The sequence below is a fragment of the Aethalodelphis obliquidens genome, unplaced genomic scaffold, assembly GCF_003676395.1.
Source record: "Aethalodelphis obliquidens isolate GAN/ISIS:26980383/991018 unplaced genomic scaffold, ASM367639v1 scaffold11, whole genome shotgun sequence".
In the NCBI taxonomy this organism is placed as follows: Eukaryota; Metazoa; Chordata; class Mammalia; order Artiodactyla; family Delphinidae; genus Aethalodelphis; species Aethalodelphis obliquidens.
In genome coordinates this window covers 6,695,659-6,723,412 of record NW_020837955.1, presented here as the reverse complement: position 1 = coordinate 6,723,412, position 27,754 = coordinate 6,695,659, and the positions used below count along the sequence as shown (strand labels likewise).

General features: G+C 36.1%; 1 protein-coding gene across 2 annotated transcripts in view; it reads left to right on the top strand.

Moving 5' to 3' along the window:
- The window catches only part of PRKG1 (protein kinase cGMP-dependent 1), a 1,182,918-nt gene that overhangs the window by 144,362 nt on the left and 1,010,802 nt on the right, over positions 1 to 27,754 (top strand). For both annotated transcript variants that reach the window (XM_027111907.1, XM_027111906.1), the window contains exon 2: positions 15,964 to 16,130. In XM_027111907.1, coding sequence (XP_026967708.1) covers positions 15,964 to 16,130 — 167 coding nt within the window. The remainder of the gene's footprint in view (positions 1 to 15,963; positions 16,131 to 27,754) is intronic.

Here is a 27,754-nt window from a genome sequence, read left to right as displayed (position 1 = left end):
AGAATAAACAAAAAACAATGAAAAGAAATGAAGACAGCCTAAGAGACCTCTGGGACAACGTTAAATGCAACAACATTTGCATTACAGGGGTCCCAGAAGGAGAAGAGAGAGAGAAAGGACCAGAGAAAATATTTGAAGAGATCATAGTCAAAAACTTCCCTAACATGGGAAAGGAAATAGCCACCAAAGTCCAGGAAGCACAGCGAGTCCCATATAGGATAAACTGAAGGAGAAACACGCCAAGACACATAATAATCAAATTGGAAAAAATTAAAGACAAAGAAAAATTATTGAAAGCAGCAAGAGAAAAATGACAAATAACATACAAGGGAACTCCCATAAGGTTAAGAGCTGATTTCTCAGCAGAAACTCTATAAGTCAGAAGGTAGTGGCATGATATACTTAAAGTGATGAAAGGGGAGAACCTACAACCAAGATTACTCTACCTGGCAAGGATCTCATTCAGCTTTGATGGAGAAATCAAAAGCTTTACAGACAAACAAAAGCTAAGATAATTCAGCACCATGAAACCAGCTCTACAACAAATGCTAAAGGAACTTCTCTAAGTGGGAAACACAAGAGAAGAAAAGGACCTACAAAAACAAACCCAAAGCAATTAAGAAAATGGTCATAGGAACATACATATCAATAATTACCTTAAACGTGAATGGATTAAATGCTCCAATCAAAAGACACAGGCTTGCTGAATGGATACAAAACCAAGACCCATATATATGCTGTCTACAAGAGACCCACTTCAGACCTAGGGACACATACAGACTGAAAGTGAGGGGATGGAAAAAGATATTCCATGCAAATGGAAATCAAAAGAAAGCTGGAGTAGAAATACTCATATCAGATAAAATACACTTTAAAATAAAGAATGTTACAAGAGGCAAGGAAGGACGCTACATAATGACCAAGGGATCAATCCAAGAAGAAGATATAACAATTATAAATATATATGCACCCAACACAGGAGCACCTCAATACACATGGCAACTGCTAACAGCTATAAAAGAGGAAATCGACGGTAACACCATAATAGTGGGGGACTTTAACCCCTCACTTACACCAATGGACAGATCTTCCAAAATGAAAATAAATAAGGAAACCGAAGCTTTAAATTACACAATAGACCAGATAGATTTAATTGATATTTATAGGACATTCCATCCAAAACCAGCAGATTACACTTTCTTCTCAAGTGCGCACGGAACATTCTCCAGGAGAGATCACATCTTGGGTCACAAATCAAGCGTCAGTAAATTTAAGAAAATTGAAATCATATCAAGCATCTCTTCTGACCACAATGCTATGAGATTAGAAATGACTTACAGGTAAAAAAAGTTAAAAACACAAACACAAGGAGGCTGGGCAATACGTTACTAAATAACCAATAGATCACTGAGGAAATCAAAGAGGAAATCCAAAAATTCCTAGAGACAAATGGCAATGAGAATATGACAATCCAAAATCTCTGGGATGCAGCAAAAGCCATTCTAAGAGGGAGGTTTATAGCTATACAAGCCTACCTCAAGAAACAAGAAAAATCTCAAATAAACAATGTAACGTTACACCTAAAGGAACTAGAGAAAGAGGAACAAACAAAACCCAAAGTAAGCAGAAGGAAAGAAATCATAAAGATTAGAGCAGAAATAAATGAAATAGAAACAAAGAAAACAATAGCAAAGGTCAATAAAAATAAAAGCTGGTTCTTTGAGAAGATAAACAAAATTGATAAACCATTAGCCAGACTCATCAAGAAAAAGAGGGAGAGTACTTAAATCAATAAAATTAAAATTGAAAAAGAAGTTACAAAAGACACTGCAGAAATAAAAAGCACCCTAAGAGACTACGACAAGCAACTCTATGCCAATAAAATGGACAACTTGGAAGAAATGGACAAATGCTTAGAAAGGTGTAACCTTTCAAGACTGAACCAGGAAGAAATAGAAAATATGAACAGACCAATCACAAGTAATGAATTTGAAACTGTGATGAAAAATCTTCCAAGAAACAAGAGTCCAGGACCAGATGGCTTCACAGGTGAATTCTATCAAACATTTAGAGAAGAGCTAACACCCATCCTTCTCAAACTCTTCCAAAAAATTGCAGAGGAAGGAGCACTCCCAAACTCATTCTATTAGGCTACCATCACCCTGATACCAAAATCAGACAAAGATACTACAAAAAAAAAAAAAAATTACAGACCAATATCACTGATGAATATAGATGCAAAATCCTCAACAAAATACTAGCAAACAAAATCGAACAACACAATAAAGGGATCATACACCATGATCAAGTAGGATTTATCCCAGGGATGCAAGGATTCTTCAATATACGCAAATCAATCAATGTGATGCACCATATTAACAAATTGAAGAAGAAAAACCATATGATCGGGCTTCCCTGGTGGTGCAGTGGTTGAGAGTCCGCCTGCCGATGCAGGGGACATGTGTTCGTGCCCCCGTCCAGGCAGGTCCCACATGCCGTGGAGCGGCTAGGCCCGTGAGCCATGGCCGCTGAACCTGCGCGTCCGGAGCCTGTGCTCTGCAATGGGAGAGGCCACAACAGTGAGAGGCCCGCGTACCACAAAAAAAACAAAACAAACAAAAAAAACATATGATCATCTCAATACATGCAGAAAAAGCTTTTGACAATATTCAACACCCATTTGTGAAAAAAACTCTTCAGAAATTGGGCATAGAGGGAACCTACCTCAACATAATAAAGGCCATATATGACAAACCCACAGCAAACATCATAGTCAGTGGTGAAAAACTGAAAGCATTTCCTGTAAGATCAGGAACAAGACAAGGATGTCCACTCTCACCACTGTTAATCAACATAGTTTTGGAAGTCCTAGCCACGGCAATCACAGAAAAAAAATAAATAAAAGGAATACAAATTGGAAAAGAAGAGGTAAAAATGTCACTGTTTGCAGATGACATGATACTATATATAGAGAATCCTATATATATGCCACCAGAAAACTACCAGAGCTAATCAATGAATTTGATAAAGTTGCAGGATACACTATTAATGCACAGAAATCTCTTGCATTCCTCTACACTAATGATGAAAAAATCTGAAAGAGAAATTAAGGAAACACTCGCATTTACCTCTGCAACAAAAATAATAAAGTACCTAGGAATAAACCTACCTAGGGAGACAAAAGACCTTTATGCAGAAAACTGTAAGACACTGATGAAAGAAATTAAAGGTGATACCAGCAGATGGAGAGATATACCATGTTCTTGGATTGGAAGAATCAATATTGTGAAAATGACTATACTATCCAAAGCAATCTACCGATTCAGTGCAATCCCTATCAAGTAACCAGTGGCATTATGTATGGAACTAGAACCAAAAATCTTAAAATTTATATAGAGACACAAAAGACCCTGAATAGCCAAAGCAGTCTTGAGGGAAAAAAATGGAGCTGGAGGAATCAGACTCCCTGACTTCAGACTATACTACAAAGGTACAGTAATCAAGACAATATGGCACTGGCACAGAAACAGAAACATAGATCAATGGAACAAGAGAGAAAGCCCAGAGATAAACCCATGCACCTATGGTCAACTAATCTATGACAAAGGAGGCAAGCGTATACAATGGGGAAAAGACAGTCTCTTAAATAAGTGGTGCTGGGAAAACTGGACAGCTACATGTAAAAGAATGAAATTAGAATAAAAATTTTTTAAAAAGAACAAAAAAAATAAAATTAGAACACTCCCTAACACCATACACAAAAATAAACTCAAAATGGATTCAAGACCTAAATGTAAGACCGGACATTATAAAACTCTTAGAGGAAAACATAGGAAGAACACTCTTTGACATAAATCACAGCAAGATCTTTTTTGATCCACCTCCTAGAGTAATGGAAATAAAAACAAAAATAAACAAATGGGACCTAATGAAACTTAAAAGCTTTTGCACAGCAAAGGAAACCATAAACAAGACAAAAAGACAACCCTCAGAATGGGAGAAAATATTTGCAAACAAAGCAACGGACAAAGGATTAATCTCCAAAATGTATAAACAGCTCATGCAGCTCAATATTATAAAAACAAACAACCCAATGCAAAAATGGGCAGAAGACCTAAATAAACATTTCTCCAAAGAAGACATACAGATGGCCAAGAAGCACATGAAAAGCTGCTCAACATCACTAATTATTAGAGAAATGCAAATCTAAACTACAATGAGGTATCACCTCACACCTGTTAGCATGGGCATCATCAGAAAATCTACAAACAACAAATGCTGGAGAGGGTGTGGAGAAAAGGGAACTCTCTCGCACTGTTTGTGGGAATGTAAATTGATACAGCCACTATGGAGAACAGTATGGAGAGTCCTTAAAACCCCAAAACTAGAATTACCATATGATCCAGCAATCCCACTACTGGGCATATACCCAGAGAAAACCATAATTCAAAAAGATACATGCACCCCAATGTTCATTGCAGCACTATTTACTATAGCCAGGTCATGGAAGCAACCTAAATGCCCGTCGACAGACGAATGGATAAAGAAGTTGTGGTACATATATACAATGGAATATTACTCAGCCATAAAAAAGAACGAAATTGGTTCATTTGTTGAGACGTGGATGGATCTAGAAACTTTCATACAGAGTGAAGTAAGTCAAAAAGAGAAAAACAAATATTGTATATTAACGCATGTATGTGGAACCTAGAAAAATGGTACAGATGAACTCGTTTGCAGGGCAGAAGTTGAGACAGATGTAGAGAATAAACGTATGGACACCAAGTGGGGAAAGCGGTGGGGGTGGTGGTGGTGATGGTGTGATGAATTGGGCAATTGGGATTGACATGTATACACTGATGTGTATAAAATTGATGACTAATAACCTGCTGTATAAAAAAATTAATAAAATTCAAAAATGAAAAAAAATTACCTTATACAATTAGCCTGTGATCTACTTTTCACTTAACAATATATCATGGTCTTTTTTTTTTTTTTTTTTTTGTGGTACGCGGGCCTCTCACTGTTGTGGCCTCTCCCTTTTGCGGAGCACAGGCTTCGGACGCGCAGGCTCAGCGGCCATGGCTCATGGGCCTAGCTGCTCCACGGCATGTGGGAACTTCCCGGACCCGGGCACGAACCCGTGTCCCCTGCATCGGCAGGCAGACTCTCCACCACTGCACCACCAGGGAAGCCCCTACCATGGTCATTTGTACAATTAATATTGATCCATTCTCAATAGCAGTCCAAAATTTCATAGTACAAATGTGCTATAAATTATTCAGTCACTCCCCTATTTGTGAACATCCAGGTTGTTTGTAGTGATTATTCCATTGTCAATAATATTACAATAAATGTCCCTGTAGATATACCTTTAGAAACCAGTGCTTTACCTTTGTGGGATGTATTCCTCAAAGTAGGATCATAGGATCAAAGTGCATGCTCATTAAAACTGCTAAGAAACTAAATTTCCAACAGTAGGAGTTTGATTAGCGCACATCTCACACAAAGGAACATTCCTTACAAATAATGACAAATTTCTATTGGTTTTGAAAAGTGTTTGTTAGAAGCTATTAAGAGAAAAGCCATGTTATATAGTATTACCCTATTTTGTAAAAATATGTACATAGAATAAAAGACTTTAAGAACACTGAAAAAAAATCACTTTGTGGATAATTATTGTTGTATTTTAAACCCATCAATCACTTTTGCTTGTATTTATGTGCATTGGTTAAATTTGAACCTAGAATTGTCATGTTGGAAACACAATGAGTATTAACTATTTGCCACTGGAAGGGACAGATCATTAAAGGGCAGCATGGTACAAGATGATAGATAGTGGATTCAAGTTATAAAATCACATTTATTTATCTTCCTTCTTCCCTTCCTCTCTTTTATCCTACCCCCTCTGTCTTCTTCAATAAAAATTTAAAATAGCTAACTCATTAGATCATAATGTATAATCCATTATACTAATGTTTTGTTAAGTTTATAAATTCTATATTTTAGATATCTATTAAAAATATCAATACATATATAGAAAGCATTTGATGTTTAGATTCTTATATTCAGACTTCTCAAATATATATATGTTACAGATCATTAATTATATTAGTTACAAAATGGTGACTTTGCAGTTTTTCTTGGAATATTATATTTTTTATCCTATAAGCATAATGAGAGCTTCCTTTTTAGTCTGAATTCAAATACAGATATTCACCCAAAGTAATAGTAAATTTTTGTGTACTTTTCCCCCCTCCATATGTATATCAAGTCCATCTGAGGCAGGGTTTGTAGGAAGGAAAGGAGAGAGAGAGAGAAAGGGTGTGTGCTCAAGATAGAGAGGAGAGAACAAACGTGTGAACACACTGGAATCAAAACAAGTTGAATTACATTGCTGAATTCAAGAGGTGTTTCTATGTGAGGGCATCTCTCTGTAAAAGCTACAAGACATGCTCAAACTTCTGTAATGTGAAGAATGAATTAGATCAGAAAGGGAATCGCTCTGAATGAACCGTCACAGAATTTTTAAAACCATAGAATTATTGTCAAATGGCCAGAGTTCCCTGCTGATACTGGTGCAGTGGATTTGTTGAGTCTTTGTCCAAGAGAGTTTAAACATTAAAATGGCTAAAGGTATGTGAAAGACAGAGAGACAGAGCCAAAGTGACAGAGAGACAAAGAGAAAAAAAGGCATCAAGAGACACAGAGAAAATATGAAAGTGCGTGTAATGAAGGAAGGTCAGAACAGTGTTTATTTCATGCTCGTAGGCAGTAGACCTGAGTTCTGCTTTAATCTCGTACTTGAACTTGGCAGCATCTAGCCTGTTGTGTCTCTGTTTTCTTATCTGTCAAATAGGAATAATAGTAACCTCTGTTCTACCTACTGCACAGGTTTTTGGCAATAATAGAATGAATTGTTAGATGTGGAATTGTTTTGAAAGCCTGAAATGCTCTCTGCAGATAAAAGGTCATATTATCCAAGCATAGCATTATTACTTTTGCAGAATTAGAGTTAAGTGAGAAGAATATTTGCTTTTAGATTTTATAATTGGGATAATTTATTCAAATTATGAATACAGTTAAGCATTGTGTTCTTATAAGTCAAACGGTTTAGTAGAGTGTGGCTCGGAAGTCAAACGGGTTGATCTTTAAATCTTGCATCTACTTGTCATGTACTGGCTGTGCAATATTGGGTAGACTCTATAACTGCTCTGAGCTTCAGTTCCATGATGGCAAACTTAGCAAGTCATTGTGAGATTTACATGAGGGGTGGCTTTTCATTGCAGAACGTGGAATAATCCCTTAATAAATATTAGTTGTAGTGGTATTAGTACTACTATTACGATGATGACTCATGTTGTCATTATTGGTTAATTTTTTCACTTTGGTTAAGAAGCCTTGAAACTTGAGAGCTTTCACAACTAGGGGCATGATTGTTTGGTTTTTAAATTTTAGTTATTTAAAATATTTTTCAGGATATATGCCATCTCCCTTCAGGCAGACTCAAAGTATAATGTATTGAATGTATTCTAATGTATTAAAGCCTAATGCAAACTAAGCTGTTTGAAGAAGAAATTGAACCAAGTTCATCAAAGTAGAAGATCTGCCTTCCTAAGACCTGTAGGTCACTGTAACAAGGCTAAATTTGGCTCTCATTTTCTGGAAGCATCACTAGAGGAAGTGATGAATGACCCAACTCATAATTTTCAGCCAAGAGAAAGTATACACATTTAGGGCTTGGGGGGTTGGTAGAGAAACATGTTATTTTCCTCATGCTGAATTCAGACAAATGTAAGGCAATTTAAAATGAAAGGTAATTTATCTCAGAGATTAAATCCGAAAAGCAGCTGAATAAGAGAATTTTTTTTAAATGATGTCTTTAATGATCAATTTTAAAATCAAGCCATTACAGTAATTGAAATGACAGTGCATAACACATGCTGATGACGTGAGCTATTGGATTTCAAAGGACTAGACAAAACATCATGGCTACCAATCTATGCCCCGCAGGCAGGGTCACCCTGGGTGATGAGGAACTTAATGGATGTTCATAGTGTGACCATGTTGACCTTATTGGGAACAAATGAATGCTAAGAGATCTCAATTGTTTGTGTGCTTTGAAAGATAAAAAAGAAATTGCTTTGAAGTGTCGAATTGAAATTAGACATATAAATATATGCCAAATGTTTTCTTCTCCATCATCGCTCTCTTTTTGTTTTGCAGGTTAGATCTTTAACTTCAAAAATAGAGTTAATTCATAATAGATCCAGCCACATGGTTCTTACATTCTGGAATGTGATGTGTGTAGTCTTATTCTCCCGGGATTCTTATGGTCATTATTCTCATGGAAAGCTGTTTACAGTTTGATGAAACCCCACAGTTCTTCTTCAGTGATATGAGAGAGGAGTTTATAGGACAGGAGTTTGATCTGGGCTCTTGTGGAGACTGCTCTGTTTTGAGTTAGGCTCACTAGGGTGAAGTAACTGGTAAGTGCCTCTCTGGAGCACTGAATGACTGCAGTAGTTGAATGGGAGACTTTCATATTGATTTTTTTGGAAGTTGATGAACACCTACAAAGAGCAATATCTTCTTTTTCTTTCATTAATACAAGTTTGCTTCATTTGTTAACATGTAACTAGTGATTTCAAGAGCTACTTAGCATCATTCCTAGTCAATGAGAATAAGATACGAGTATTAGTTAAAAAGAAGGCTTAAGTGATACATCAGCAAACAAATACTTCATGGGTTAACCATCTTCTCCTTGACCCAAATCATTGTTTATCTTTAGAGTTATAATATCTAAATTTCATTTAGATACTCATCTATTTTAGTACTACAGAAAAAAAGAAGAGAAATGGCAACTGGAAATTATTTGCGACCCATGTAATAGACAAAAGATTAATATCATTGACCACCTAAGAACTATGTTGCTATCATATATTTTGTCCCAGTGATTCACATGTTTCGTATCATATACTGATTATAGGTATGAACGCTGCAAGTAGTCTTGATTTCTTCATGACCTTTTGTGGTAAGATTGGGATAGCTATAGCAGAGTTTGTTGATGTGAAAATTTCGTCTGAAACCTGTTGAAAACTGATTTTCAGTTTTGAGGAAATATCTCAATTGGCCAGTAGCTTTGCAGGATTAAATCTTATCTTTAAAAAATGTGGGCTGGTTGATATTTCTTAGCTCTGTACCTACAGAGTTTACTCAGGAAAGCTGTTAGGCCAGAAATAGGACCTACTGTTTGGGCAGAATCTCAACAGTTGGGGCAGTGAGAGGACTACTCCATGAGTTTTTCTTATTTCTAGATGATTCATTGAATATTTCACAGTATGTAGATGGAGTTGTCTTGCCACAGTGACTCCTGGAATTAGACACTTTTAAGGGGCCTTGCAATTACTGTATCTGCATAAAAGAGCCATGAATTACCAATGGGGGTTTGGATTTCTGAGCTGCCAACTGAAGATACTATACTGTAGATTAAGGACCTTGAAAGTGCATTTACTGCTTCTCCTGACATTTGAGCCTAAGACTGACCTTTGAGAGCTAGAAAGATTTAGTGAGAGTTTTTTTTTCAGTCAAAAAGTTGATTATAGAAATTTCCTAAACCATTTTTAAATTGCTTTAGCTGATTTTCATTCTTAGTAATAATTTTGACTGGTTTTTAAAGTGCCTAGCCGTCTTTGTTGAATGAGGGGATCAGATATTAATTCTCACATTTCTGGCCATGGCTGTGTTGAGCATATTTACGATTGCTCGGGATGTGCTCAGGGGGAAACTAATCTAAAGAGAGGCTGTGAAGGGAGAGTGAATTGCTTTTAGGCCACTGGAGATAGCTGGAAATTGGAGATGAGACCGTGTTCTCTTCTAACATGCAAGAGTTGCATGACAGTCGGTGATTTGAAGTTCAGGTAAATGTAAGAGTTGTGAGACAGTGGTCCCGAGAGGTTCAGTTATAAGAACTCATTAATAGGATAATAAGTGATGCTTTTAGTATCTGTTAAGTGATGAAATATGACAGAAGCCTCTATGAACTCAGTAACATTTTAAAGTAAATTTATATTATTTATTCTTTATGTCAGGTATATTACCTTAAGTCATACCTCTTCTTATAATCAACCCTTCACTGTATTCTTAAGGCTTTAGAATGAAATAAAACTCTTTTACCACAGCCTTCAAGACCGTATGAGACCTGATTCCTGCTTCCCTTTGCAATGTCATTCTCCTTTCCCTTTCCTTCTAGCTCACTCTGTGCCTCAGCCACACAGGTCTCCTTCCTGAACCAATTGGACAGATCAAGTTCCTTCCAACCTCTGGACCTTTGTATGTGTTTTTTCTTTTACCCAGAATGCTCTTCTCCGTGATCTTGGCTTGGTTGGATCCTATCATCATGCAGTCCTCAGCTCAGAGAAGCCTTCCTGACACTTTGGTCTGAAACAGCTTTCCCCACTCTTTGAAATAACACTAGTGCTACATAGATATTGCAAGCTACTACATGATAACCACAATGTAGAATAGCCTTTTATTAATGTCGAGAAAACTAATGAGGCTCTGTTTATTAATAGTGAATAATGTCATCTCCCTTGTTAGAGAAGTAGCTGTATATTTCCCTATGCTCACCTCAGAATTGCCCATTTTTATCTAAGATTGTGTAGAAAGACAATTAGTCTTTGAGTCTATTCAGGAACTCTCTCTGCAATAAGTAAATGGGGAAGTGGGCTCTCCAATTCATTTTCTTAAAATTGAAATTTTGGAAGACCCGTTGCTAATCCTGCCATAAAGTTATCTGGGGATATTATACCACCTAATAAAATTTTTAAGGAAGGAAAGAATCATCATGTTAGTTTTAGCATTTATAAATTAAGGCACACTAAGTTCTTAGGGTGTTAGAAAAAGAATCTATATCTGATGTGTTGGAGCCAACGTATCTGGCTCATATAAGAACTGCTTGTTAAATTTTCAGGATTTTTTTGCAAGCAGGTTGACTTTACATTAGTAGCTTGAAATTGGCTATAGTGGGAGTATTTATACCATGGAAATTGGCAAACACTACAAACCAGGGCTTGCTTTCTTTTTTTCCTGGAGAGTGCATTTAGCAGCGCACCATTATATATAGCCAATATTTCAGAGACTGACAACTGGATGATGACAAATCAATAGGGCCAACTCGAAATAACCAAGTCACCTTTATGGTTGTTTGCATTAAACTGTCACAAATTTGGGGCATAGAAGAAGTTGTTTTTGTTTTTTAAATAGATTATTTGTACACAGAAGCAGACAGGAAGGATAAAAAATCAAGATCTTTGCATTTGCTTCTTACGCCTTTCAGGTCAAAATGTTCTTAAGCTATATACTCGGGGTTAGAGCAGTTAACCACCTTCGGGAACTTGTGCTAGCAGCTTTCCTCAGCTCTCAGACTGATAACACAACTCAACTGATCGCATATGTAGCATCATGTCTTAGTTACAGTGAGTGTGTTAGACTGTTTCTTTAGGGAAAGGAAAACATTCTAAGAAGAGTTAGGTGGAGGCTGTGACTGATTATGGTTTATAATGTTGGAGCAAGTGGACACTAATGAGAGTTGCCCTAAGATTTTGAGCCTTCAATTGGAAACGACTTAAAGGAAAATTACATGAAGAGGCAGGGCTTTAAATATTACTCACTGACAAGAACATCTTTGAGTTACATTACTCTGTGAAGGCAGAGAGGGATTATTTGGGATGTTTCAGAGGCAAATGTCATTGGACAATATCTCTGTGAAGGGATATATGATAAGACGTAGGTCCTATATTTCTCAGTTTGTTTTAAAGTAACACAAAGGCATGTTTGAAAGCCTCCAGTTTGTTTCTTCAGGGACTTGAGATTGAATGTCCTCCATTTAAAATGAAATTGGGGCTTCCCTGGTGGCGCAGTGGTTGGGAGTCCGCCTGATGATGCAGGGGACACGTGTTTGTGCCCCGGTCCGGGAAGATCCCACATGCCGCGGAGCGGCTGGGCCCGTGAGCCACGGCCGCTGAGCCTGCGCGTCTGGAGCCTGTGCTCCGCAATGGGAGAGGCCACAACAGTGAGAGGCCACAACAGTGAGGGGCCCGCGTACCGCAAAACAAAACAAAACAAAAAAATGAAATTGGAGAAGTAAGAGCATCCTGAAATTCCCCCCTCCCCTCCAGTTTGTGATAAGCACTTGGAAAAGTTGGAAAATTCTAAGGGATTGTGTAAGACTGCGTTATATTGTCTTTTCTGATGTCTTTATAGAACAGGTTAGTTGTACCGTTTATGAGAAGAGAGAAGGTGGCTTTCTTCAATTATCTTTGGATGTAGCTAATTATCTTCTTGGAAGAGGGCTTTATTTTTAATGTTGCAGCATTTCTAGGACTTAGATTTTAATGGAACACTATTATTATTTCCCAAAGGATAAGATATCATCTGTAGCTAAACAAGTTGGTATTCTGGGATTGATAATATCTAGTTTTTATTATATTAAAAAATATGAACCAATTGATGGCCTTACTCTCTGACTCAATGAAAATAAAGGAATTTGTAGGAAAGAGAATATTATGCAATGTGATTAAAATTAATTTCTTAAAGATCAAATAAGTCCTGTTATTTGGAAAAGTAGATCATTAGTAGAAGAGTAGATCTCAGGAGTCACTATGAAGTTGCTACTGGTATTCTCGAGGTCAGGAATGGTGAAGATAATTAAGAAAGGAGATTTTATGAAAATCATAGATGGGGACAAAGTTTTGCATCTTGTGTTGAATACTCAAGGGAAACAACTCTTTGCCTCAGGAAAAATAAAGTTTTAGCAAGCCAGAATTAAAAAATAAATTAAAAGAAACATACAGTTAAATAGTCCTATCAAACTAAAGTAAATGTCTCACAAACAGGACTTTTTATGTACAGTCTATTCTGAAGACTCTGAAGTTCTTAACCACTGGCCATCCATCACCATCTGTTTATCAGGTGAAAATTCCTGCCATTAGTATTTAGACACAGGCCATGTGAAAGAGAATCTATTGAAAAGAGTAGTATTGAATATGACAATAACAGTCAACCAATATTGAGTATCTACGGCTTCCCTCGTGGCGCAGTGGTTGAGAGTCTGCCTGCCAATGCAGGGGACACGGGTTTGTGCCCTAGTCTGGGAAGATCCCTACATGCCGCGGAGCGGCTGGGCCTGTGAGCCATGGCCGCTGAGCCTGTGTGTCCGCAGTCTGTGCTCCGCAACTGGAGGGGCCGCAACAGTGAGAGGGCCGCGTACCGCAAAAAAAAAAAAAAATTAAGTATCTAATTCATTATTTAAATGAGAAATAGATTATTATTTTTATTTTTCCTCATAGCAGAGTTACTTTTAATAAACTGCCTTTGAAATTAAAGAGTTGTTTCCATATAAAAAAGCATGCCCATTCTAGAAAATTTTATAGAGAAAAGTAGAAAGAAAAAATATAATTCTGTCACCAAAGGCAACCAATGCCAGAATTTTATTTCCTTCTGATACTGTTTCAAGTCATGACTGTATACTCTATTACTATTCTTCCTATTACTGCAACTGCAATTACTACCACCACCTTTTCACCCACCATTTACTCAAAGTAACATTATATTTTTACCAGTCTTCACATAGTTTTTCCAGTTTTATTAAGAAATAGTTGATATTCATCACCATATAAATTTGAAGTGTACAGCATGATGGTTTGTTTACCTATATTGGAAGGTGATTATCACAGTAAGTTTAGTTAACATCCATCATCTTATATAGAGAAAAAGAAAAAGAAAATTCAAATAATTATCCTTGTGATGAAAATTCTTAGGATCTACTCTCTTAACAACTTTCCTTTGTATCATACAGTAATGTTAACTATAGTCATTATTTTGTACATTATGTCACTAGTACTTATTTATCTTATAACTGAAAGTCTGTACCTTTTGACTACCTTCCTCAGATTCCCCCTCCCCGCCACACCACCTCTGGTAACCACAAGTCTGATCTCTTTTTCCTATGAGTTTTTTTTAAAATTTGATCCCACATAGAGTGAGATCATACAGTATTTTTCTTTCTCTGTCTGATTTATTTCACTTAGCATAATGCCTTCAAGATTCATCTGTGTAGTTACAAATGGTAGGATTTTCTCATTTTTTATGGCTGAATAATATTCCATTGTGTATCTATATCTATATATACATGCCACAACTACTTCATCCATTCATCCATCAGTGGATGCTTAGGTTGTTTTCAGGTCTTGGCTATTGCAAATAATTCTGCTATGAGCATGGTAGTGCAGATATTTTTTCCAAGTTAGTGGAAATTCAGAAAAGTAAAACAGCCTGCTCAAGGTTTTAACACATGACAGCACTAGGATTGGGACCCAAATATATCTAATTTGAAAGCCTATTTTCTTTACATTTCACACACACGTGCTTTTGTGTTCTAAAAACAATCTGTTTCATGCTTTTTCACTTAAAAATAGTATAAGATTTTTTCCATGCTGTTCACACTCTTCATAAACAATTTAATTGCATCATAACAGTCCATTCTAGGTATATTTTTCATGTTGATAAATTTTATATTGTTTTAATTTTTTATGTATACCTTTTTACTACTTAAAATCAAATCATTACAAAACATAATGTGAGAAGGCTAGATCAGTTAGACTGAGGTCTAGAACAGAAAACAGGAAGAACTGAGGAGTGCTAATGCCGTAGTCAGTATTCACTACTGCAGGTCACTTCCCTGAAAGCCACTCGTTAAGCAAATGTGAACAAGGACCAGCTTATAGTCAGATGCTTTTCAAATTAAGACTTTTAACATAAAATTCCAAATGTGTTGCTTACCCTCTGTGTTGCTAAGGACTTTGCTTTTGTCTTATCCAGTTTCTGACTTTTCTGACAGTACTCTGATTGTATAACTCCTGACAAAATATTTCTCGGTTTCTCTTTACTTTGAGTTTTGTATCCTTAGGAATTTATTTGAAACTTCTTATCCCAGAGAATCAAATGATCACCATATTTCTAGTTCTGCAAAACTTCCCTGTTAACCACTGAATCCCAATTATAGAATTTGTAAATATTTTTCCTGCCGACTACCTGTTTAATCCCATGTGTAAACCATATTGTGTTTAAAACATCTTGTTCAGTACAGTTTTATCTGCCTAGTTACCTCAATTTAAGCTGCTTGAAGAAATAAATCTTCTCTAAAGAAGCATGAGGTATGGATAAAGAACTGTCACATTTATACCAGTTTTTCCAAACAGCTAATTAAGTATCCAATTCTTTACTGTTTTCTTAAATCCAGCATATTTCTTGAGCACCTGTACTGTAACTGGCATTGTAGTAGACACTGGGCATATAGTAGAGAAAAAGCTAAAAATGATCCCTGCCCTCACAGAGCATAAAGTCTAGTGGAAGAGGCACACAAAAAAATAAGTAAACAAATTGTGTATAATAATAAGTAAAGGGCTTCCCTGGTGGCGCAGTGGTTGAGAGTCCGCCTGCCGATGCAGGGGACACGGGTTCGTGCCCCGGTCCGGGAAGATCCCACATGCCGCGGAGCATCTGGGCCCGTGAGCCATGGCCGCTGAGCCTGCGCGTCCGGAGCCTGTGCTCTGCAATGGGAGAGGCCACAACAGTGAGAGGCCCGTGTACCGCAAAAAAACACACAAAACAATAATAATAATAATAAGTAAAACAAATAAGTAAAACAAAATGGAATTGTATGGTTTTGCTTGTTTGTCAGTCCCATATACATTAAATGATATTTTACTTAAAGGAAAATTTCTTAATGTCTTTCCTGCTGCCATGGAATTACTTTGTTCTCAGGTCTGTCAGGAAACTATCGGCTTCCTAACAAGAAAATGCCTTTGTAGTGTGCCTGAATGCTGTCTGGCTCTGCTCAACTCCACAAACGGTGAAAGCGCTTGTCAGCTCTGCCAGTAAATCTTCCCTCTCTTACCATAGGTCCAAGGATCTTATAAAGGAAGCCATCCTTGACAACGACTTTATGAAGAACTTGGAGCTGTCACAGATCCAAGAGATTGTGGACTGTATGTACCCAGTGGAGTACGGCAAAGACAGCTGCATCATCAAAGAAGGAGATGTGGGGTCGCTGGTGTATGTCATGGAAGGTATGGTTTGTAACTATGTTCCTCTGACATTCAAATATTCTCTTTCCGTCTTATCAGCCTGCACACAGATGGCAATGCATTGCACGATACAATTCCGTTTTTCCTTTTTGTTGTTGTTGAGAAATAGTTTGAAAAGAGGTAGGACACTGCTTAGTGGTTGATTAATCATTTGAAGTGTTTGTGTTTAGAATTATTAATATGAGAATCTAGTATTTTTTCAGACCTGGGGGAAGGATGACAACAAAGAAAGAATTGCTATTTATTGCACTGAATAAGACCACACACTGTCAGATCATTGAGCAAACTCACAAAGCTTCAATGAAAGCTCAAGTCTCTCGGAAGTATTTTTGGTCAGATAATCAAAGTGTCTTCAGCTCTACTTTTACCTCCCAGTATATGACTAGGTTTCCTGCTATGATGCTTCTATAAAAAGAGAATGTTTTCAGTGTTTCATATGTGTCTGATAGAGGCAGATCATGAAGGTTGGATGGTATATTAGCCACCTGATTAATAAGAGCAATAGCTTCCTTTATAAATCTTGCACAAACTAAGGTAGAAACTGCTTTGAAAAAAACCCAAGGCATGCACTGTATAAATACGTTCTGCGCTTACGTAAATTTTCATAATGTGTATTTCTAACTTGAAATTTATGATGGCATGTTTTCCTTTTGGAGGAAGAAAGAAGCCATGAAGAAATCATGACTGAATTAGCGGAGAAGAAAGTGAGTTCAGAAATGTCTGTAACAGAAGGTGGTTGGCGTAGAAAAATCACAGTCGATTTATCTGATGGCAGTTCGTGTTTTACCCAGAACATTCACGGCAGAGTCCTATAACGGTCAAGTTTCTAGGTCATTCAGAGGAGGGGTGTATTTGGGCAAGTCAATCAACTTCACTGAGTTTCACCCGGCTTATAAAAAAGAAGATACTATTTCTTTCTGGCAGTGGTTTTCAACTGGTGATGATTCTGTTCCCCAGGGACATTTGGCAATGTCTGGAGACGTCTGGTTATTACAATGTGAGTGAGTGTGGAAGTGGGGGGAGGCTCCTAGCATCTATTAGGTAAAGACCAGGGGTGCTACTCAACAGGGCAGCGACCCACAGCAAAGAATCACCTGTCCTTAGTGCCTGTGCTGAAAAACTTGCTTTCTAACTTCTTTGTAGGATTGTTATGAAGTTAGTATGGAATAAGTTGTGTGGATGTGTAATGTAAAGTGTAAAGCATTGTAGAGTAGCAATCAGTATTATTCATATACGTAGCTGATTCACTTTGTTATACAGCAGAAACTGACACACCATCGTAAAGCAATTAGACTCCAATAAAGATGTTAAAAAGTAAATAAATAAGAAGAAAAGATCAGTATTAATATTTCCATTAAATACTTGACATTATGTAAGAAGTGTTCTTTCTACACTAATTTTTCTTTGTGTCTTTTTTGACATATATCAGGCACCTGATATTTAAGTATTAATTTCTGTCATTTTTATTTCTTTATAGTTTTCAGCTTTTGTGTCAGTGTTATAAAGTTTTCCTCAAGCCAGAAGGACATAAATGTTCGGCTAGGCTTTCTTCCAACAAAAACAAAATACAATAAACAAAAACACAAACAATATACACTTGATAGAGAATTGCAGGGAAAGGAGGTGAAATTATAGGGTAAGGGTATATGTGGAAGGGTGAGAGAAATGGACAAAATATATAGAGGCCAAGTGGAGGATAAAAATGTAGAGGCAAAATGTTAAGAACTATTAACAATTAGAAACCAAGTTTAAAGTATTTATGAGATTATAACATATCAATAGTTTCATATTATTTGATTATTTATGTATTTTATTGGCAGGTATGTTTTTAAGAACACAGCTATTGTATAAAGCAGGGTGTACTTCACTTCAGCGATTTTCAAATGTTCGTTATTGATACTCCATTCAAGAAATGAGTATTTTGAAAACCTGTATGTTGCAGTTTTCCTCGTATATTTTTTCTAAAAAATTCTTTTTATTTGCGCCATTTGTGTTTTCTAAGACTAACTGCAACTTTACTAGCTATATTAGAAGAAGCTTGGAAATCATAGTTAATATTTATTGAGTTTTTAGAACTCAATGTCCAACATATAGAGCATGCTTTTTCTAAACAGTTTCCATGTATAAAATTTATTTAATTCTCAAAGTAATCCCGTGAGGTTAGGGGCTAATGTTTATTATCCCCTTTTATAGACGAGAAGACTGAGGCCCAACTGGTTTAGAGTTAGGAGTGAACCCAAGTAATCTGGATTCAGAACCCAAGCTCTTAACTGTAGGGCTATGTATTAGTGAGGGTTCTCCAGAGAAAAAGAGCCAATAGGGTGTGTGTGTGTGTGTGTATCCGGGTACTGAGAGAGAGGTTTATTTTAAGGAATTGGCTTCCGTGATTGTGGAAGCTGGCAAGTCCAAAATCCTCAGGGTAAGGCCAGCAGGCTGGAGACGCAGGGAAAGGTTGATGCAACAGCTCAAGTCTGAAACTGCTGGCAGAATTCACCTTCCTCAGGGGAGGTCAGTCTTTTTTCTGTTAAGGCCTTCAACCGATCGGATGAGGTCTACCAACATTAAGAAAGTAATCTGCTTTAACTCAAAGACTAATGATTTAAATGTTAATTCCACCTAAAAAAATACCTTCACAGAAATGTCTAGTGTAATGTTTGACCAAATATCTGGATGTCATGGGTTTGCAAGTTGACCTGGAATATTAACCATCACAGGTCCATTCCTTGTCAACTTGGCACCCATATACATCTCCTTAAACCATACTCAGCCTCCAAGTAAAGACAGTAACAAGGTCATACTTCTGCCTAACATGACATAATGATCCTGTGTACAATGAAAACAAACACCCTTTTCCCAGAAAAGGATGCAAAGTCCGTGGGTAGTGTTTACTCTTCTCCTTAATACCTCATAAATCAAATACTATGATGTGAAGTTAACAATACTTAAATACTATGATATAAAGTCAATACATCTTATGTTATATGATAAGGACTTATAAGAGAGAAGGAAACAAAGATTTTATGCACACATGCACTCACTCATACATACAAACACATTTGTAACAAAATAAAGAAGAAATACCTGTGGCAGATGTCCCTAAGTAAAGGTAAATATACTAATTTTTTCCCCATTGCATCAAGCTAATTTTAATATATTTTATTTATCTTCTTTTTACTGCTAGATTGACTAAATAGCAAGTCATCTTAATTATGCTTTTAAAAACAGGGTATCAGTATTCAGAGTCACAGATTTTGCTATGATGCTGTTGTTTGCTTCAGTTAAACTCACTAAATGACCATGATCTTATAACCTGATGCTGATCTGTCCCCAAGTCGTAATTCTAATCAGTTCCATGTAAGTTTGGCTGATTTTATGCTAATATTCTCATGTCAAAATAATTTTTAAAAACCCATCATTTAAATTTTTATAAGTTTTAATTGAGGAAATGTTTTATTGCTTAGTTTTTTATCAACATATTTAATCTTCTCAAAATTTAGATAGTACCCTTCTTGATATAGACGGATTCTTTTTCATCTGTGAACATTATTAATATTTATAGAGTATACCCTAGCAACAGTGGATGAATAGGCTATAGAGGATCTTTCACAAACTTGCATATTATCAAAACATTCAGAAAAACACCCAGGAGTTAACGTGAAAAATCCGTCCAATTTTTCCTGTCTCTCTTCAGTTAAATGAAGTTTTCTTCATAAAATACTTGTTTAACCTGTGTCCTTAATGATTTTTGTTTTAGCTTGGGCAGTGTCCCAAGTATTACTGCATACCTAAATGCCAAATTTTCTCATCGTTTTAACAAAGGAGAATGGTCGTATGTTAAGACTTTACTAATTAGGATGACTGGGGAAAAATCATCTGGAGGTAGTGTAAATATATCATGTATTTTCAAGCAAAATGAGTTGTATGACTTTCAGTTATTTACAGTTACTGGCTAGTGGAAGTTTCTAGTTTTGATCAGAATTGTTTTGGTATTAGTTACTTAAGGCAGCAGTGGATCAAGTTGCTAAGGCTTGATTTATATTTTAATTATGTTTTCAAATATATAAATGACTCTTACAAAATACTTGAATACAGCTTATTTTCTTAAACCAATAGATATTGGCCTTAATTATGATGTAATACCTGTTAATATCTTTACGTTCTTGCCCTCTTTTTTTTCCATAAACATAAACGTCTGCCTACTATCATCCAAAAGAAATTCTCATTTAGTGATTGAGAATTGGTTATGTAAATCGAACACCTTCTCTAGGAATCTAATATTTTTGTGGTGAAAAATGTCTAGTTTATATCCATTGAAGTGGTTGATTTGCTTAGAGATATCATATTTCCTGTGATCTTTCATTGTGGAAGCAGATAGATTATATTTTGTTTTCTGAAAATGGCAAGTATCTGTTTAGTGTTCTTTGATTATTGGCTATTTTAAGTTAAACTTCTAAGTGAAACCATCAAGTTGCTGTTTTTCACAAGGTGCTTGTTAATGATAACAACTTTTATTAAGTCCTTATATATGGTCTCATATCCATCCCTCTCCTCTTATTAGTTCCTTCTTTCTTTCTGCAAGCATAACTGTGATTTGGTTTAATCTTTTTCTGTCTACCATCAATAGCACTGATTTTGTTTTCCTTGCAGTTTTTTAAAAATACTTTCATAAGAAGGAACAATTCTTTCAACTCATCACACAAGTGATTTTTTAAATAGGCCTTTTGTACACTAATTCTAAGTGATCTGTGATTATTCGCATCATCTCTCAAGGTTCTGTTGTTATTGCACTGAGGTTTCCCTTTTGTCTTCTGAAGACTGGTCATCTGCTTCCCTTTCCAGCGGGTCGGTTGATACCAGGTCTGCTTGTTGAGCTGATGTCCAACACTATTCTTCAACATGGATAATGGACCATGCTGGCCACCCACCATCAACAGTAAACTTATACAACTTCACACTGCAAGTTCTCTCCCACCCGCATCCCATCCCCTGAAACATTTTTACTGTTTTTATGATTAAATAACATACGAAAGCTGACATTCAAAGAGGAATTTTTATGTAAAATTGAACACTAATGAAGAGCTTCACCATGTCAGTTGGCATTCAAAACACTACCTGAGAGTATGAGGGAGTTGAATGCATTTTCATATGAATTAGTTCAGTAAATTTAACATGAGAAACAGACCATTTTATTCTCCAAAATCAGGTGTTGCCTTTTGGCCTTTTGAGTTTTTCATGTTCATCTGAAAGCTGTGGTTAGAATAGTTAAAATATCAATGCACTTAAAGTTATTTTTGCAGTCCTTTTACAGGACCAAGCTTATCATGTTAATGATAAAGAACAAGCTGATGTGCTGTGTTAAAAATAAGACAACAGGCCCTCAGGAGTCACCTAATTAGCAGTAGTTAGGTAATCTGCCTGGTAGGCCCCTGACATCCCCTAAAAAGAAATTAACCTTGCCATAACCAATCCACTTTTTTGTCTAATATCGCTTCCTTGTTCCTGCTCCCTTCTGCCTATAAAAGCCTTTTATTTTGCACAGGTCCTTAGGACTTCTTTCGTATTTACTCGATTGAATACTGCCCAATTCATGAACCATTAATTAAAACCAGTAAGATCTTTAAAATTTACTCAGTTGAATTTTGTTTTTTAACAACTGCTTATATAAAACCAAAATATCTATTTGGAGAAAAGTTATAAGCAAAGGGAATCTGGAAGTTTTAAATGTGAATATTAAAATGTATTTTAGTTATGGAGTTAATGGCAAGAACAGGGAACTGAGACAGTTAGATGCCCCATGGGGTATCATGTTTATTTTGGGGTGCCAACCTTTCAAAAAGACTTGAATATACTTGAGCGAGTGCAGGAAGCATAACATTTATTTTTAGCAAGTTGCCATATCATGTACAGATGAAAGGTTCAGGAGGAGAGAATAACTGTTTTTAAAAGCTGAAAACACTCTCACATGAAAAGGGAGTTGGTCTTCATGAATCTAGATGACCAAAGAAAATACAAGTTATAGGGGAGCTTACACTGGGTCTGCTTGAGAATCAATATTCTGCTAATTAATACGTTCTAGAAGTGATGAAGCAACCTGATGTCATGGCAAGAACCCCATCTCAGGAGGCACTCTAGCAGTGACTACATAGCATCTGCTTGGATAAAGTTTGTGTGGGTGGAGGGGGGTGGTTCCCTGTGGCTGAATTGAACACATCTCCTAATCCCTTTCCCAAGCTCCAAGATTCTGAGTCTGTGTTTTCTCTGAACAAGTACCTTACAGGTTAGTTTATGAGAGCCCCGCCCTCCAAAAGTTTCTTCTTAAAAACCCACCCCTGTATACAATGTGCATGTTTACTTTGGAATGTTTTTGTATTTCATATTATATAAATCTAGTAATACTGCCTGTATTCTTCTGCTACTTCACTTTTTTTTCAATATCAGCTCCCACTATTTTATACCCAATTTCTTTATCCTTTCTGCTATCGATTATATTTGGATTGTTTCCAGTTATGTTGCTCCTGATTACTAATGAGGTTGAGCATCTTTTCATGTGTTTATATGCAGTTTGTGTTGTATGAAGTGTCTGTTGGAGTCTTCTGCCCATTTTTTTGTTGGTTGACTTTACATATTTTGGAGTTTAATCCTTGTCAATTACATGCATTGCAAATATTTTTCTCCCATCTATATAGCTTGTAGTTTTACTACTTTGTGAGTATCTTCTGAGGAACAGAAGTTACTAATTTTAATGTAGTCGAATATATCAGTCTTCTTCTTGGTCTGTGCTTTTTGTATCTCTGTAAGAAATCCTGGAAGGCAGTGTTTCTCATGCCCACATATGTGTGTATGAGTATGTGTGTGTCCGTGAAGGCATGTGTGTAGTAGGTTAGGCAGGTGAGGTATTATCTTTAAGGAATATATCCACATTTGTAATCTAAAGGAGAGTTGTCTCTTTCAAAGCAGGAAGCTGGAAAGGCAGTACATTTTAGCTTCTGTGTCCTTTTTTTCCAGCATATTTAAAGAATTCTGTATAAGTTGTCCTTAGGGGACAGTAAATATGTTTTTGAATATGCTTGATGATAGCGATTTCCTTTCCCCGTGAGGGTAGATTTTACATTTGGAAATAATCACAAGCCGTTTAGTGACAGATTTGATGAATAGGGGTAAGTGATTAATATTTTTTTTGGCTAAAGTTTGTAAGGGTGTATGTGTATGCACCACTATAAAGTAATGACATTTTTTGTATAATTCAAGAAAAATTAAAGAAGTTTGATCAAGAACATCATTATCCAAAAATGACATATTTTGAAGGATAGTATTCTTAATATTGATTTGGCTACTGAAGTCCTTGTTTGATTTTGTAAAATAAGCCTTATCACGTGGTGGTTATACTAATGTATAGTTCTCCATTTTCTTTCTAAATTATTAATGGTGAAAAAGAAAGTGAAGAGTGTAGCTTTTCTTACTTTTGAAGACTCCTGAAAGCCAAAATAATTAAAACTTGCTATGCTTATTTTTTTGAGATGATAGTTGAAAAGCCATCAATTTTTTTCAAAAAAATTAATCTGAAATTGGTACAACAGATCATGGATTATGTTAAAAAGGTACAACTCTCTTTTTTTCTTCACAACAGTTACGGGATTTACTTCTGTGCTGACTCATTTTGCTAAAATATCACTATATCCATTCTTCAATTTTGAGAGAATGGCAAATTTGAAAGTTTAAAAATATATTTTTGATGAAAATGAAAACCAAAATCAGCATAGCTGAAAAAATGAAAAGAAAATGTGGATTAGTACCTTCTTGACAATTGTGTAAGAACACATTGATTTCTTGCTAATGAGGTGAAATTTACTTCAGCCATCCTTTCATGGAACTGTTGAGAAGTTTGCATGCTGAACAATAAACAGGATTCTAAAATTGTTGAGGGCTCATTTTAAGAACTCACAGATGTATTTCTTCAGGGACTTTAACAAGATTTTCAGTGATTTTTGTGGGGGGGCTAGATAGACTAATGCTTTTAGTATCCATCCCTCTAATGAAAAATCCTTGAATGGTTAGTAATCGTTTTGGCACACTCTCAAAGGGCAGGGAAGATGGGCGCTACTTCCCAGCACAGTGAAACTGCCTGGTGTGACTACCATGGCAACAGTCCACCCACCCCCACTCCAGGAAAGATTGAAATGGGTCTCTGAAGTCCTTCTTGGAATTCTCCCATGACTCCGCATTTGAGGAACGCAGCCTGTAATTGCACATACTTTATCTGAATTTAACTGCTGTACCTTTGGAAGGTTGCATTCTGAGTCTGATCTTTATGTTTTGATATTTACATTTAGATTTATATAATGATCTTTATATTTAGGCCCTTCCATAAACTCCTTTCTGATGAAAATGAAAATATTTTTTTACCAAAGCTCCTGCAGAAGTGCCCAGATTTAGATTTATGATAGATGACTTAAAATGGTATTAAAATCAATTCCTGAGAATCCACATTTCATGCATATTTCAAGTGTCAAGGACTTGTTACTGAGTATATTTACATTAATGATTTATTTAATACCATTTTTTTGCCTAATTTGCCCAACTTTACCATATTAAGTAGCTTTCTTTGTATCCCAAACTATCTTATAGTTATTCATAAGAATATATGTGAGCTAATGCTTTTAAACCCAAACATTTACTTTTTATTTGCTCTTTGCAATCTTGTGTAACTTAACTGGAAGAGTTAAGTTATTCTGTACACTTTTCAATATCAAAGCAAGTTACTCTGTTAATTTATCAATAGCAAAGCCATATTAGAAAAAACATCTAGTGAAGGTGGCCAAACTCTTATGAAAGGTGGTTTTCCATTTCACAAATACACAATGGTGTATTTTCAGAGAGAAACCAAAATTTTTCATAAAATCCTAATTAATAGTCAGTGTTTAAAATTTTCCTTCAAAATCGAGTATGCTTCTTTAAAAGGTCATTTATTCCCTACTGGTAAAAAGAAGAGAGTGAGTGAGCATTTATTCCCAGTAGAACTTAATTAATAGCCTATTGTAATAACTTTCATTAAAAGCCATTCACATACTCATCAATTTTTTTCATTTTTATGACTATAAGAACATAATTCAGTGTTACATTTTATATTTGGCTCATGTTTGTAGACCATCATTTTACATTACTCTTTTATTACATTGCATTTCATAATGGTTTAGAATATTTAATACCTTCAGCGTATTCTTAAGGTAGATCTATGCTTTCTTCGATGGTTCATTCAATAATGGTACATGCCGTCAAATTAAAGCCATATTTAAAAGATTTCTGGTGCAAAGATTTGTATTGACTCACCCTGTTGGAAATACACACATATTTGTACTTTGTGCCCATGTACATGTACATGAATTTACATGAAGTTATCCATTCTCAGAGTTCGGCTTATCTTCCAGGAGATGATGGGGTGGTGGTAGTATCATATATAGGATTCTATAAATGGTTAAAATCAAATTTACAAGAAAAGCAGAAGATTAATGATAAGTATTGATGATAAGGCTCTCATGTGATTTAAAATTAGTCTGCAAAGAAAAAACACTTGGTTTGTAGGTTTTTGAGCACCATTGTGCAGACCATTCTCTTCAAAGCAAATTAAGATGACTTGTACAGAAAGTTTTGAAATTTCATTTAATCCTATGAATTTGAATTTTTATATAAGTTTATCAGTTGTAAAGGTCAAAGGCATATGAAATAGGAAAATTGTTTCAGCAGATTTTTCTTTGTGTTGAGAATTAGGTTACATATATACATAGCAGGCATTGCTGAACTACCATACTTTCTCTCCCTCCATATGGTGTGTTTCTACAAAAGTAGAAAGGGTGTTATAGATAAAGCAGAGCTTGGATTTAACTGAATGTAGTTCATGAATATATGAAATTCTTTGTATTTCCCTCAACAATTGAGAATAGCAAAGTTTTCAATGAAGTTCTTCAATAGTTTCCTTACTATGATTTACTAATTCATTTATTTGATTGTTCATTTCTCAATTTCGATTCCTAAAAACTACCTCCTCGATGCTGACTATATCTCAGTGGGCACTGAGGATGTAATAGTGAACAAGACATACACGACCCCTTCTCTTCTAGAGTTTCCATCCTGGTGATGGTAATAGGGGAAAAGACCAAAGAAAAAGCATGGAGGCAAGCAAATACATTCAGACAGTGATCAGTGCTATGAATACATTAGATACAACAGGATGATGTAAGAGAGAATCATGAAGGTGGGTGTCGTAATGATTGGGTGGCTCAGGGAAGGTTTCGCTGCAAGGGTAACATTTGAGTTGAAACCTGAATGACAAGAAGGAGCCAGACGCAGAAGTGTGGATACAGGATTCCAGATGAGGTCAGACAATGGCAAGTAGTAAAGCTACAAGGTGGGGAAATGTTAGAGACAGAAAGACGGCAATGGCATGAGTTAAGGTTGGAAAGGTTGGCAGAGGCAAGGTCACATGTGGTACCCAATAAGTAGTTGATTTTTTATTCCAAGAGATTTAGGGGTTTAGGTTGAGATGGGACCTGGTTTGATTTATGTTTAATAGGTAAAAAAAAAAAAAAAAGGATGGCACTAATAATCAGAGGTTGGAAAACATGTGTTGTAAAGTGGTGGGGGCAACAGGGATACCATTTGGGGGGCTATAGCAGTAATCCAAGCAAAATATGATGTTGGCTTGGGCTTGGCTGGCAGTGTGGGAGATGCGGGAAGTGTGGTATATTCTGCAGCTCACAGTTGTGATATGGGTGAGAAAGAAAGAGAAATTAGGAATGACTTTTAGGTTTTTGATTTAAATAGTTGGGTAATGGTGGTGCCATTTTCCAAGATGGGAAAAAGTGAGAGGTGTTCGTGTTTAAGAAAGTTAATCAAGAATTCTGTTGTGACAAGGTGAAGTCAAGGTGCCTATTAGACATCCCACTGGAGATTTCAAGTTGATGACAGTGGATACACGTCTGAAAGCTCAGTTAAGAGGTCAGATTGTGGAGGTACAAGAATTATAACTAAACCAAGCATAGGAGGAAGATTGATGAAAGTAGTTCTCTTATAATTATAGTTGTTTTACATGCCGCAGGTTAAGTAGGTAAATCATAGATACAAACGTTCATAAATATTTTAAAATTATCCATGAAAAATCCTCACAGAAAGCTGAAAATTTCTTCCTACTTTGTGCAAACTAGTATCCTCAAGGCAGCACTTCTCAAAGTGTAGTCTGTGGACCCTTTTAGGGGCTCCTTGAGGTCAAACCTATTTTCATAATAACATGAGCATGTTGTCTTCTGTCTCATTCTCTCATGAGTGTACAGTAGAGTTTTGTAGAAGCCACACGATATGTGAGATATAGCAGCAGGTTGAATACAGAAGCAGAAAGTGCAGCTGTCTTCTATTGAGCCAGACATCAATTAGATTTCCAAAAAGTATAAAACAGTGGGATGGTTCCTATTAAATTTTTTGTTTTTAAAATGTAGTTAATTTTATTTAAAACTATATTTGAACATGTAATAAGTTTATTACTTTCAAGAGAATGACTATTTACAAAAATTCTCAGTTTTAAGGTTTAATGGAATAAATATCGATAAATGCAGCCC